The sequence below is a fragment of the Pleurodeles waltl genome, chromosome 4_1 (assembly GCF_031143425.1).
Source record: "Pleurodeles waltl isolate 20211129_DDA chromosome 4_1, aPleWal1.hap1.20221129, whole genome shotgun sequence".
NCBI classification, from domain to species: domain Eukaryota; kingdom Metazoa; phylum Chordata; class Amphibia; order Caudata; family Salamandridae; genus Pleurodeles; species Pleurodeles waltl.
This window is the reverse complement of record NC_090442.1, coordinates 422,726,635-422,740,974: the sequence shown is the minus strand read 5'-3', so window position 1 is coordinate 422,740,974 and position 14,340 is coordinate 422,726,635. Positions and strand designations below refer to the sequence as shown.

Sequence of the window (14,340 nt, the reverse complement as noted above, 5' to 3'; positions counted from 1 at the left end):
TGCCTGCCAGGAGGAAAAGATGCCTTCAAGTTGCGAATGCCCAGCCCGTAGTTACTCTCAAATGTGTCCTGGAAAGATCGATACACCCTAATCCTCAAGTAAGGTAAGCAGCAGGTTTCCACCTCCAAATCTCTGGGCAAGTCTACTAGGGTCTCATGTTCCTCACTAGAGCACAATTTTATTTTGGACCAATTCACTTTAAGTACTGAGACCGCTGCAAAGCAGTTCAACAGGGCTTGCGCTCCCTGCAGGTCGTGTCCTGTATCTCGCAAAAATAATAACAGGTCGTCAGCGTACAATGCAATGCGCTGTACAGCTTCCCCCGCCAGAAGTCCCTAGAAGTGAGCTCCGATCCGGGCTAAGGCTGCCAGGGGCTCCATGGAGATGGCAAACAGTAAGAGGGATAAAGGACATCCCTTCCGCATACCCCACTTCACCCTAAATCCCTCTGATATGGTCTGCCCCGTCTGCACTCTGGCTGTGGGGTTGGTATATAGGAGCTTTGTCCAAGCCACAAACCTCTAGTCATGACTTCGTAGAGGTATGCCCATTCAAGGATATCAAAGCCTTTTCAATATCTACAGATAATATAGCAGCACTGGCTCTATGGACATAAGATGTCTGATATTAGTTGCCGTGCTGGGTTTGGGAATGAACCCAGATTGATCGGGTGAATTAGCTTGGGCATAAAGGGGAGAAGCTGGGAGGCTAGAATTCCACTCAGGATCTTATAGTCTACATTCAACATGGATAGGGGTCTGTATGCTCCGACGTCTGACACCTCTTTCCCAGGCTTGAGCAACGGGATAATTATTGCTTCTCTACTAGTCAGTGGGAGGTGACCTAGTGCATACGCCTCGTTGAACATTGTTGCAAGTCTTGGGGCCAGCTCTGTTGAGTAGGTGCTGTAAAAGTCAATTGGTAGGCCATCCGATCCTGGAACGTTACCTCGGGCCATTCTTTTAATGGCCTCTAGCACTTCGGGTACTGTGAAGTCCCCCCCACCCCAAGAGTTACTGCCTGACCCCGGCTCAAGTGCGGGGTTGTGACGTCTTGTAGAAAGCGAAATCTCTGGTTGGGGTCAGCCAAGGGTCTACTACTGTATAAGATGCAGTAAAAGGCAGAGAAGTAGGCATTTATTTTGTCTTGTGTTTCCAGCAGGGACCCAGTGTCCGAGATTGCACTATTGGAGCTCCCCTCCTCCTTGGGTTCACAAGCCCAACCAACAGTCTCCCTGCTCGGTCCCCTTCACAATGTTGTTGTGCCATGAAAGCCTTATAGTCAAACAAGCATAGCTAGTCTATGTTTTCCGCTACTCATGCCCTGACCTCCTGCAGTCGGGGGTTCAAGATCTGGGTGGCCCCGTCTATCTAATTCTAAAGAGCGCAGTTGGACTTCTGCATCTTTGATATCCTTGAGCAAAGTGAAGCGAACCCCAACTCTCTCCGAAATACAATGTCCTCTAGTCACCACCTTGAACATTTCCCATTCTGTTTCAAAATTTGAGGCTGTGCCCTCATTCTCAGCAAAATAACCCACTATCTGGTGTTGTGTCTTTTCCCGAAAGGGGGGGAATCTTCCACCACCTCTGGGTTCAGCCGCCAGCTTGGAATCGATCGCAAGAAGTTTTCCCCAGGATAGTCTATGCAACACAGGATTATGGTCAGACAGTGTGCGAGCGAGGTACTCCGCCCCTCTTACTTTGATGTGGATTTCTGGGGAGCAACGAAAGAAATCTATGGCGGACATGTAGCTCGTGGATGCTCGAGAAAAAGGAGTAGTCCCTTTCCAGGGGGTGTAGTAAATGCCAGCTGTCCTGAATTCCCCAGTGCCCCTGCCACTCTAGTAACGTCTCTGTGACCCTACGCAGAGGTGAGTGCAGCAAAGGAGGGTGAGAGCGATCTATCTCTGGGTCAAGGACGCAATTAAAATCGTCCCCCAAAATCATCCTTCTCATTAATACTTGTGGCAAGCGTGCTGTCAATTGTTCAAAAAAGAGTGTTTGGTGAATATTGGGGCTATAAATGTTAATAAGGGAGACGCCCTGCCCATCTAGTCTGCCCATCACCGCGACATACCTTCCCTCTGGGTCCACTACCGCACGCACTAGGGAAAAGGGTAGGCTCTCCCTGATCCAAATTAGGACGCCCCGCGCATAAGCCGAGTACGTAGTGTAATATAGCTGTCCACACCTTATTTTCTGTAATGGCTTACCGTCTTTGGCAGTCATGTGCGTTTCCTGTAATAAGGCAATGTCCGTTCCCCATCTCTGTAGGTATGTGAAGACCTTGTATCGTTTAGCTAGGGTATGTATGCCCCTGACATTCCAGGAGATTATCGTAATGTTTATTCGCAATGGGGATGAGTCATTCGGATTGGGAAGAGGACTCCGACCTCCGCAGGCCACAGGAGCTCACACATAGCCTCACCCCTTGGCCCCACATAAGTAGTCGAACGATGCCACACCAGCGGTAAATCTCTCTAAATGGGTAACAATCCAAGGCCTGCTTCCCAGGTCAGAAAGAAACAGCCCCCCCATCCAAACAGCAGAGGAAACAACAGTTAAATCACAGTATATGCCTTTACATGGGGTATACAGGCAGCAGTCGACCTCCAGAAAATCCAGCACCCATCTGGCTTCAAAAATTGATTACTCAAATCATGGTGTAGCCCCCCTATCACAGGGACACATATGAGGCAATAGGGGGAAAAAAAAGGGGGGTGTAGGAAGTTGGCTCTGTATATACTATTTCAAAGTAAGAAATAGTGTGCACAGAGTCCAAGGGTTCCCCTTAGAGGTAAGATAGTGGCAAAAGTAGAAAATTCTAATGCTCTGTTTTTTGGTAGTGTGGTCGAGCAGTAGGCTTATCAGAGGGCAGTGTTAAGCATTTGTTGTACACACACAGGCAATAACTGAGGAACACACACTCAAAGACTTACTCCAGGCCAATAGGTTTTTATGTTGAAAAATTTACTATAAGAACCACAGGCTCAAGATTTACAGTTAATACTTTACATGTAAGGTACTTCACTTAGATACTTTAGGAACTTTGGATGAAAACAATATCATGTACAGTCTTTGTAAAAATGGCAATAAGCTATTTTCAAAGTGGACACAGTGCAAAAATCAACAGTTCCTGGGGAGGTAAGTAAAGGTTAGTTTTGAAGGTAAGTAAAACACTTACAAGACTCAAGTTTGGGGCATAGGCAGCCTACCGTTGGGGGTTCAAGGCAACCCCAAAGTTACCACACCAGCAGCTCAGGGCCGGTCAGGTGCAGAGGTCAAACAGGTGCCCAAAACATATAGGCGCCTATGGGCGACAGGGGTGCTCCGTTTCCAGTCTGCCAGCAGGTAAGTACTTGCGTTCTCGGGGGCAGACCAGGGGGGTTTTGTAGAGCACCAGGGGGGGCACGAGAAGGCACACAAAGTACACCCTCAGCGGCACAGGGGCGGCCGGGTGCAGTGAGCAAAGCAGGCGTCGGGTTTTAGATTGAAAACAATGGAGGGACCCAAGGGTCACTCTAGCGTTGCAGGCAGGCACGGGGGGCTTCTCGGGACAGCCACCACCTGGGCTAAGCAGAGGGTCCTGGGTCTGGGGGTCGCTTTTGCACTGAAGTTCAGTTCCTTCAGGTCCTGGGGGCTGCGGATGCAGTGTTGGTTCCAGGCGTCGGGTCCCTTGTTACAGGCAGTCGCGGTCAGGGGGAGCCTCTGGATTGTCTCTGCAGCCGTCGCTGTGGGAGCTCAAGGGGGCAGACTCTGGCACCGGGGAGTCCTCCCTGAGGTGTTGGTTTTCTGCAGGTCGAGCCGGGGGCGTCGGGTGCAGAGTGTGAAATCCCACGCTTCCGGCGGGAAACGTGAAGTCTTTGGAAGTTTCTTGTTTGTTGCAAAGAAGTTGCAGGTTTTGAACAGGGCCGCTGTTCATGGGAGTTTCTTGGTCCTGTAGTCCAGGGCAGTCCTCTGAGGCTTCAGAGGTCACTGGTCCCTGTTAGATGCGTCGCTGGAGCACGTTTTAGAAGTTGGAGACAGGCCGGTAGGGCTGGGGCCAAATCAGTTGTCGTCTTCCTCCATCTCTGCAGGCTTGTAGGTCAGCAGTCCTTCTTCTTTCTTCAGGTTGCAGGAATCTGACTTCCTGGGTTCTTGGGTGCCCCTAAATACTAAATTTAGGGGTGTGTTTAGGTCTGGGAGGGCAGTAGCCAATGGCTACGGTGGCTACACCCTATTTGTGCCTCCTCCCTGTGGGGAGGGGGGCACATCCCTAATCCTATTGGGGGAATCCTCTAAAACCAAGATGAAGGATTTCTAAAGGCAGGGGTCACCTCAGCTCAGGACACCTTAGGGGCTGTCCTGACTGGTGGGTGACACCTCCTTGTTTTTCTCATTATCTCACCTGGACTTGCCGCCAAAAGTGGGGGCTTCGTCCAGGGAGCGGGCATCTCCACTAGCTGGAGTGCCCTGGGGCATTGTAACACGAAGCTTGAGCCTTTGAGGCTCACTGCTAGGTTTTACAATTCCTGCAGGGGGGGAGGTGTTAACCCCTTCGCTGCCAGGCCTTTTCCCCTTCCTGTGCCAGGCCTTTTTTTGCCTATTTGGGGCAGTTCGCGCTTAGGCCCTCATAACTTTTTGTCCACATAAGCTAACCAAGCCAAATTTGCGTCCTTTTTTCCAACATCCTAGGGATTCTAGAGGTACCCAGACTTTGTGGGTTCCCCTGAAGGAGGCCAAGAAATTGGCCAAAATACAGGGAAAATTTCGTTTTTTAAAAAAAAATTGGAAAAAGTGGCTGCAGAAGAAGGCTTGTGGTTTTTCCCCTGAAAATGGCATCAACAAAGGGTTTGCGGTGCTGCTAAACTCAGCAGCTTCCCAGCTTTCAGGAACAGGCAGACTTGAATCAGAAAACCCAATTTTTCAACACAATTTTGGCATTTTACTGGGACATACCCTATTTTTGCAATTTTTTGTGCTTTTAGCCTCCTTCCAGTCAGTGACAGAAATGGGCATGAAACCAATGCTGGATCCCAGAAACCTAAACATTTCTAAAAAGTAGACAAAATTCTGAATTCAGCAAGGGGTCATTTGTGTAGATCCTACAAGGGTTTCCTACAGAAAATAACAACTGAAAAAGAAAAATATTGAAATTGAGGTGAAAAAAACATCAATTTTTCTCTACGTTTTACTCTGTAACTTTTCCCTGCAATGTCAGATTATCGAAAGCAATATACCGTTACGTCTGCTGGACTCCTCTGGTTGCGGGGATATATAGGGCTTGTAGGTTCATCAAGAACCCGAGGAACCCAGAGCCAATAAATGAGCTGCACCCTGCAGTGCGTTTTCATTCTATACCGGGTATACAGCAATTCATTTGCTGAAATATAAAGAGTAAAAAATTGCTATCAAGAAAACCTTTGTATTTCCAAAAAGGGCACAAGATAAGGTGTTGAGGAGCAGTGGTTATTTGCACATCTCTGAATTCCGGGGTGACCATACTAGCATGAGAATTACAGGGCATTTCTCAAATAGATGTATTTTTTACACACTCTCCTATATTTGGAAGGAAAAAATGTAGAGAAAGACAAGGGGCAATAACACTTGTTTTGCTAATCTATGTTCCCCCAAGTCTCCCGATAATAATGATACCTCACTTGTGTGGGTAGGCCTAGCGCCCGCGACAGGAAACGCCCCAAAGCGCAACGTGGACACATCCAAATTTTTGGAAGAAAACAGAGGTGTTTTTTGCGAAGTACCTACCTATAGATTTTGGCCTCTAGCTCAGCCGGCACCTAGGGAAACCTACCAAACCTGTGCATTTCTGAAAACTAGAGACCTAGGGGAATCCAAGGAGGGGTGACTTGCGGGGCTCAGACCAGGTTCTGTTACCCAGAATCCTTTGCAAACCTCAAAATTTGGCTAAAAAAACACATGTTCCTCACATTTCTGTGGCAGAAAGTTCGGGAATCTGAGAGGAGCCACAAATTTCCTTCCACCCAGCGTTCCCCCAAGTCTCCCGATAAAAATGATACCTCACTTGTGTGGGTAGGCCTAGCGCCCGCGACAGGAACCGCCCCAAAGCGCAACGTGGACACATCCAAATTTTTGGAAGAAAACAGAGGTGTTTTTTGCGAAGTGCCTACTTGTAGATTTTGGCCTCTAGCTCAGCCGGCACCTAGGGAAACCTACCAAACCTGTGCATTTCTGAAAACTAGAGACCTAGGGGAATCCAAGGAGGGGTGACTTGCGGGGCTCGGACCAGGTTCGGTTACCCAGAATCCTTTGCAAACCTCAAAATTTGGCTAAAAAAACACATGTTCCTCACATTTCTGTGGCAGAAAGTTCGGGAATCTGGGAGGAGCCACAAATTTCCTTCCACCCAGCGTTCCCCCAAGTCTCCCGATAAAAATGATACCTCACTTGTGTGGGTAGGCCTAGAGCCCGCGACAGGAAACGCCCCAAAGCGCAACGTGGACACATCCAAATTTTTGAAAGAAAACAGTGCCTACCTGTGGATTTTGGCCTGTAGCTCAGCCGGCACCTAGGGAAACCTACCAAACCTGTGCATTTCTGAAAACTAGAGACCTAGGGGAATCCAAGATGGGGTGACTTGTGGGGCTCGGACCAGGTTCTGTTACCCAGAATCCTTTAGAAACCTTAAAATTTGGCTAAAAAAAACACATGTTCCTCACATTTCAGTGGCAGAAAGTTCTGGAATCTGAGAGGAGCCACAAATTTCCTTCCACCCAGCGTTCCCCTAAGTCTCTCAATAAAAATGGTACCTCACTTCTGTGGGTAGGCCTAGCGCCCACGAAAGGAAATGGCCCAAAACACAACGTGGACAGAACATATTTTTTCACAGAAAACAGAGGTGTTTTTTGCAAAGTGCCTACCTGTGGAGTTTGGCCTCTAGCTCAGCCGGCCCCGGGAGGGGGGTGAGGGGGGGGGCAGAAATGCCCTAAAATAAATTTGCCCCCCCCCAACTCCCCAAGCCCCCCCTGCCCCTGCCCGGGAACAACCCCTGCCTACGGGGTCGCTCCCCCTGCATGACATTGGCGCCAAAAAACAAATCCCAGGTGCCTAGTGGTTTCTGCCCCCTTGGGGGCAGATTGACCTAAAATCGGCCAATCTGCCCCCAAGGGGGGCAGAAATGGCCTAAATACAATTTGCCCCCCAGGGGAGCGACCCTTGCCTGATGGGTCGCTCCCCATCTCGAAAAAAACAAACAAACAAAAAAAAAAACACACAACAAAAAAAAATGCCCTGGTGCCCTGAGGGTTCTGCCCCCCCCTGGGGGCAGTTCGGCCTAATAATAGGCCGATCTGCCCCCAGGGGGGGCAGAAATGGCCTAAAATAAATTTCCCCCCCTCAGCCCCCACCCCCCCCGGGAGCGACCCTTGCCTACGGGGTCGCTCCCCCTGCGTGACATTGGCGCCAAAAAACAAATCCCAGGTGCCTAGTGGTTTCTGCCCCCTTGGGGGCAGATTGACCTAAAATCGGCCAATCTGCCCCCAAGGGGGGCAGAAATGGCCTAAATACAATTTGCCCCCCAGGGGAGCGACCCTTGCCTGATGGGTCGCTCCCCATCTCTAAAAAAAGAAACAACAAGGGGGGCAGAAAAGGCCTTCCCGAAAATATGCCCCCCCTGGGAGCGACCCTTGCCCAAGGGGTCGCTCCCTTTTGTCAATAACAATAAAAAAAAAATCCTTGGTGTCTAGTGGGGTTTCAAAAGCCGGATTGCAAGCAATCCGGCTTTTGAAACCCTCGGAGAGACTTCAAAGGGAAGGAAATACTTTTCCTTCCCTTTGAAGCCCCTCCGGGCCTCCCCAGTGATTGAAAGAGAAATGCTTTTGCATTTCTCTTTCAATCGCGCTGGAAGCAGAGCTTCCAGCGCAACTAGGGAGGCCCCTGTGACAAGCTAGCGCGCCCCCAAGTTCCCCTGTGCCAATGACGAGATGATCTCGTCCAAGGCACAGGGGAACTGTAGCCTTGGACGAGATGATCTCGTCCAAGGCACAGAAGAGGTTAAGCATCTCCACCCAGTGCAGGCCAGAGAGGCCAGAAACAAAGCCTGCTCTCACCCCAGGGGGGCCAGAAACTCATCTCTCAGCAGCAGGCTGGCACAGACCAGTCAGTCCTGCACTGAAGGATTGGGTAAAATACAGGGAGCATCTCTAAGATGTCCTCTGTGTGCATTTTTTTAATAAACCCAACACTGGCATCAGTGTGGGTTTATTATTCTGAGAAGTTTGATACCAAACTTCCCAGTATTCAGTGTAGCCATGATGGAGATGTGGAGTTCATTTTTGACAAACTCCCAGACCATATACTTAATATGGCCACACTGTACTTACAATGTCTAAGAATAGACAGACACTGTAGGGGCATATTGCTCATTCCCCCGGGGCAACGCACAGTGCCTCCTTTTTCCAGCCTGCCGGTCCCCACCAGAGCCTGGTCCAGGCTGGCATTCCACCCATGCCCAAGCCTCCTGGGGAGTGTGGAAGAACTGAACCCCCACTGGGGTGATCACCTGGAGCCTGGCACGATACTGCATTGAATAATCCACCGCCAAGTCACGCCACCTTTTTTTCACTGTGCTGAAGGCTGCCCAGTGTCTCTGCACTGCCTTCGAAAAGTCAGTGAATATTAACACTTGATGGTTTTCAATCAACAAGTTGTCGTTTTGGCAAGCTCGTCGCAGTATAAGAACACAATCTTGAAAGAGTAGCAGCTTTGCCACGACTGTGCGTGTTGGTTAGTTTACTAATATGTGCTTTAAAAGAATGCTTGTCGACAAGAAGGTGACCAATGGATGTAGGAGTAGGATATACACCAAAACACTCATGCAACAGTTGATGGACCATAGTGGAACTTCCAAAAACCAGGAACTCGATTTTGTTTGTGTTGAATCTCACTGGCATTCTTCCACCGGCCAGAAACTGCAATTATCTTGATCCTACCAGGCTCAAGATAATTTGAGTATCATCTGCATAGGAGTAAACTTGAAAGCCAAAAAAAGCAATAAGATCGGCTAGTGGCACCCCATACAGATTAAAGTGTGTAGGGCTCAGAGATGCACACTGCAGGACCCCACAGCTCACCTTTTCAAAGGTGGCGCAGTAGTGTGTCAAAGAAACTGCCTCCATGTTGGTCTTTAGGAAGGAATTAAACCAGCCCAGAACAGTCCGCTGGAGCCCAGCAACAAGTCCAATAGAAAGGCCTGCAAAGTGCAAAACTGCATCAAAAGCTGAAAGATTGAGAAAAATAAGGGCAGCTGAGTCCACCCCCAATCTAAGATCATGTGTATGTAATATTGACAACTGTTAATGCAGTTTCAGTGTTGAAGTTGGATGGAAGCCGGATCGGTAGGCGTTGAAAGCTGTGTATTAACATGTCTCCGAAAATTTTGTACATCGCAGGTAGGAGGAAAATATGGTGATAACTGGTTAAAATCAGAGGATTCAAGAAGAGTTTCTCTAGTAGGAGGACAGGAGCGATTTTATAAGAGGGCAGAACTGGTCAGTGAACAAGGAATTATTACAGATGGACATTTTAACCAGTGCCACAGAAGGGGCAATAGCCTTTAAGAGTTCAACATGATAAGAATAGTATAATGGTTTACAGGAGTGAATTATGTCCAACACGAGAGAGTGGCGTAAAAAGAGGAAAGCCAGAGTGAAGGATCAGTAGACAGATCTAAACAATTATCTAATTAGAAGGCGGTCAAACGTTAGACAATCTTGCCATGGGAAAGTCTGATCAAGGCACAGCTTTTGTGAGGGAGTGATGGGGTCCTAGCTTCCAGGTGAGCTAAAGAATCGTAGATAGAAATCATTTCTTTGGTACAATTTTTTGCAGTTCGAATAATGCAGTAATAATGTTTTGTCCGAGCCGTGAATATAAGATTTTTCTAGATATTGAGTTCTTGTGTGTAGCTGAGCTTGTCAGCAGTGTTATCAATGCACTGCCACGATATTTCATATTTTTACCTTTCCTTTTGGCTATTGTTGCTTTAGCAGTGTATGAAGGAGCTGAAGGTGTGCTTCTATGTGAGGTATGAAAATTCAAAGCAAAGGTGGTATCAGTAACACGGGGTTTAAGTGATAGAGGGATATTAGTGTCCTTGTATGGGCTGGGACGAATACTCTTTAGGAGAGTTGTCAATTTAGGGAGGACGAGTTTTGACCATGAACGATAAGCAAGCTTAGATAGTGAAATATCCTTCGTTTTTTGGGTCTCTCCTGATAAATGAAAAAGAAAACGGCATTATTATCAGTCCATGTGAGCTCTAGTAGCAAAATAGAGTTTGTTAGATTATGTTGGGTATAAATATAGTCCAGTACATGATCTGTTGAGTGAGTGGGACCAGGTACTAGATGACCAAGGTAAAAAATGTAACAGACATTGAGCGGATGCCTTGTCCTGTTCCTCATCAACAGAGATTCAAATCGCCAAGCAGAATAAAGTTATTAGTCTCAAGGCGGGCCTGAGAGATAGAATCTTGTAAAGATAAAATAAAGTTCTTTGTAGGGCTAGGGGGCCTTATGGACTACTAATGTTTTAATAGATTGATTTGGATTGATTGTAATAATACTGAGTAACAGAAATTCGATGTTTGAGAGCAGATTGATTGTCCATGTTCAAACTGATTTTTAAAAATATAAATAACTGTTATGTTGCCTCCTGGGCATTTTGTGCGGGGTAGCTAATTTGAAGTGATAGCCAGAGGGCGTGGCCAGTGTAAGATCAGGGTTAAAAATGCCCTTTAAGCCATCTTTCAATACTAAACGCTAAATCTAAGTAAAACTCCTCAAGGAGGCTTGTGGTGGTAGATAAATAAAGGCAAAACATACCAGAAAGTTCCTTTTTGTTTGAAGATGAATACCTAGAGGCAGGGGGCACAGCCACAACTTGTGATGTCCATCTGCAACTGCCGAGCAGTCATGTGACCCAATCACGGGCCACTACATTAAACCATAACAAATTAATTAAAGCATAATAATTTTATACTGTTTGTTACAATAGGGTGACGTGTATTAAAGAAAGGACTAATGTTATGTACACATCGTTACAAGGCTCTTGACCACGACGGCGTGTTTCACCATTGAGCGAGCACTGAGTAAGACACCCGAAAGCTTAATTGTCTCACTACTTGAGCCAAGCAATGACTTTAGGCTGGCTGGTGTGATATTACTCAGAGTCACCTAGGGAGATAATCAAATCTATGCTCACCTTCTCACATGGGTTGGTAAGATACTGGGCTGCATCCCAGGCCCTGGGTTCATACGGGTGAGGATGGGATTGCACTCAGCACATTAGCGCACACATCTGAGGTGCAGCTCTCCTTACATAAGGCATGGGCTGTCTGCACATCTCGGCCAAATAGCCACTAGAGTGTGCGCTAACCAAAACAGGGCCTCTAGGGTGGCCAGAGAGTGGAGAGGAAAAATGGCTGCCACAGATAAGCTCTCTCAGCAAAGGGGACAGAACAGCACAAAGATAAAATGCAATACAGTGCTGTGGGTAGTGGAAGGGGAAGAGAGGTGGAAACAGTGACAACAAGCAAGACTGAAACACTAAGGGGCATATTTACAAGAAAGTAGTGCAAGCGCCATGCCAAAATTGGCAGTGCCATGTCACTTCAGAAACGCAGAGATGAGCCCTATTTATAAACACACAGCGCTCTCCTGTGTTACCCCAAGCGCTGACACTAAACTTAGCTGCCAAGCGCCAAGTCAGGCACCCTTGCAGATTGTGCAAGAGGGGCTGGAGTGCAGGGAATGATTGTTTATGTGCAGGAAGGTGTCCCTTCCTAAACATAAATAATCAATAGTGGTGATTTGTTACTCCTATATGTGCTGCACACAGATAATCATTAATGGCCTTTTGTTTTTTCTGTGTGTTCTGTAGGAAAAGCAAAAATGAGGAGAAATAAAAGTATTTCTCTTTGTTGCACCATGCTTGCACCACCCCTGGGGTGGTGATACTTTTTGGTGCTGCCTCAGATTTACATTTCCTTGTAAATCTAGGGTAGTATAAAAAAACAATGGGTGTTGCGTGGGTACTTCTACAGCAACACTCATTGCACACCCCTTTGCTGCAGAAAACTGCGTCGGAGGCCCATATTTACAAGGTGGCGTTAAACCACGAAAAGTGGGTTAACGCCTCCTTGTAAATATGGCGCAGGGCACAGCGCCACTCAAGTGTCACAAAAAAATTATGCTCCTGTGGTGCGAGGGGCTTATAAATATGCCCCTAAAAGCAATAAAAACAAATACAAAAGTCAGAGTGAAAGATAGGAGCGCTAGGTGCACTCCAAGTGAACATGTTGGTTTGGCCGGCTGTCCGAGGCTGGCCAAACTGACATGCGCACTTAGAACACTCCACCTGGCTGTGTTTCACAGCCGGGTGGAGACCAAGTGCAGGCTCCCACTCCCTCACTGAGCAGCATTTCAGCCCGCTCAGGCCAATCCTGGCACTTCTTTCAAGCTGTGTAACAGCATGAAATAAGCTTCTGGATTGGGTGGGGAGGGGAGGAAGGCAGAGCACTGAGGCAGTAGGAGCAGCGGAGGCTAGGTGGCACGACAGGTAAGTGTGTTTTTTTTTAAAAAGTTTATTTTATTAGATACCCCCGCAGTACTGACCCACCATCCATTCCTACAAGCAGCCGCCCTTAGTATTCCATCCATCACTTTGTTTTTTGATGCCCCAAGTGTGACGAGTATCCCCAGACGTGGGTCCCAAGCTTATTGTGCCACTGGAATCAAGCTACACCTGGCTGATGAGTCCATAATAAGGGTGAAACCAGTCCTAAATTGCTTGTGTTCCAATTCAGGGAGGAACAGGATTGGCAGTTCGGCCTGGGCTGTTCCCACTGGAGCAAGGTCAAGACTGACCTCCATATGGCTTGGTCCAAACTGAGGTAGCATGGTGGGCGAAAAAGAATGAGTTGGGATTCCGCCCCAAGCAATTGCCTGTGGCTGAGATTAATACAAGTATTCCGTCCATCATTTTGTTTTTTTAATTCTTTCAATGGACATCAGATTTTATATTTGGTTAGTATGGCTTACCTCGTTGAACCAATTGAGGTGTATTTTCCCAAACACTTGCGTGTCGCATCTGCAGCTCCCCTATCGACTGCCTGCAAAAACGAAAGAAAGTAAGTTCTACTTGTGAAGGAATAAGAGATAAAGCATTAAAACAAGCATGTGAAATACGAACTCCATTTACAACAATACTCTATGAGCAGCCTTTACAATCAAACATTGTTCAACTGATTCTTCTCTGTTGCTGCATCAATTTTGTTTTTACTGCTTGATAATCACTATCACTAAGGACAACAAACTCACATACATAATAGCATAAGGTGTGTTCAAACTGCATCTTCACCATCCCATAAAGCTGCTTTAGAATAGCTACACAACACTTATTCCATTAAATTAAACTTGAGTTGGGGTATTTATAAAACTCAATCCCTTAACAGTGTGCATTTGTAAAGTGCCATTCAGTCACAGGTATTTTTTTCTTGATAATAAATTATTTTGAGAGATATGTAATAATATGCCTTACAACCTACAATAAAGAGAAGATGTAATATACCTAGCTGATAATAGGTATCTTATAGGCTTCAAAGCAATTGGGATTGTGTATTAAATCATTTTAACAGAGACGTCAATGAGACCTGGTAGAGAGGTCGCATCAGGGAGTTCCCCCACATCTGCCAGAAACTACCTACAATACAATTCTCTAACATTTAGCTACTCCATCATCCATATGAACTTTTACCATACTGATAACATGCATTCAACACTCAATCAGCCCTTGATGGACGGTCTTTAAGCCAAACAACGGCAATATGTCTCTTCACCAGCAGAATGGGTAACTCTGCCACTTTATGCACCATTTCACCCTTTTGGGGCTTTGGGTGGAGACCCAGTATGCAATGCTTCAGTGATATGTGTTGTGGAACCTGTTCATAACCATATCCCAGAAAACTGTCAGCAATGAGCATTCCTGAATCATGAGAACTAGATCGGTTTATCTTATGTTACATCAAAGGCATCTATCAGTTAGTTAAATAAATACTGCTTAGTATTATAGGGGTACAATATGATCTGCCTAGCAATTTATATGGTGAGAGCAGAAAAATGGCATTGCTTGTAACTAAGTATCGAGAAATGATAATACAGGGAGACCAGCCGGTCAGTCCAGGGCTAAGAGGGGGATGAGAGGAAAAACATAGGATACATCCTCCTGTCTCCACTCACTACACCAAAAAGTCTCCTATATATTTATTAATCTGCCATTAATACCAAAATCATGTACAAGAAATGTAAAGCTTGACACTAACA

General features: G+C 46.7%; 1 protein-coding gene across 3 annotated transcripts in view; it reads right to left on the bottom strand.

Moving 5' to 3' along the window:
- The window catches only part of OPTN (optineurin), a 309,738-nt gene that overhangs the window by 26,529 nt on the left and 268,869 nt on the right, over positions 1-14,340 (bottom strand). For all 3 annotated transcript variants that reach the window (XM_069228672.1, XM_069228671.1, XM_069228673.1), the window contains one exon: positions 13,060-13,130. In XM_069228672.1, coding sequence (XP_069084773.1) covers positions 13,060-13,130 — 71 coding nt within the window. The remainder of the gene's footprint in view (positions 1-13,059; positions 13,131-14,340) is intronic.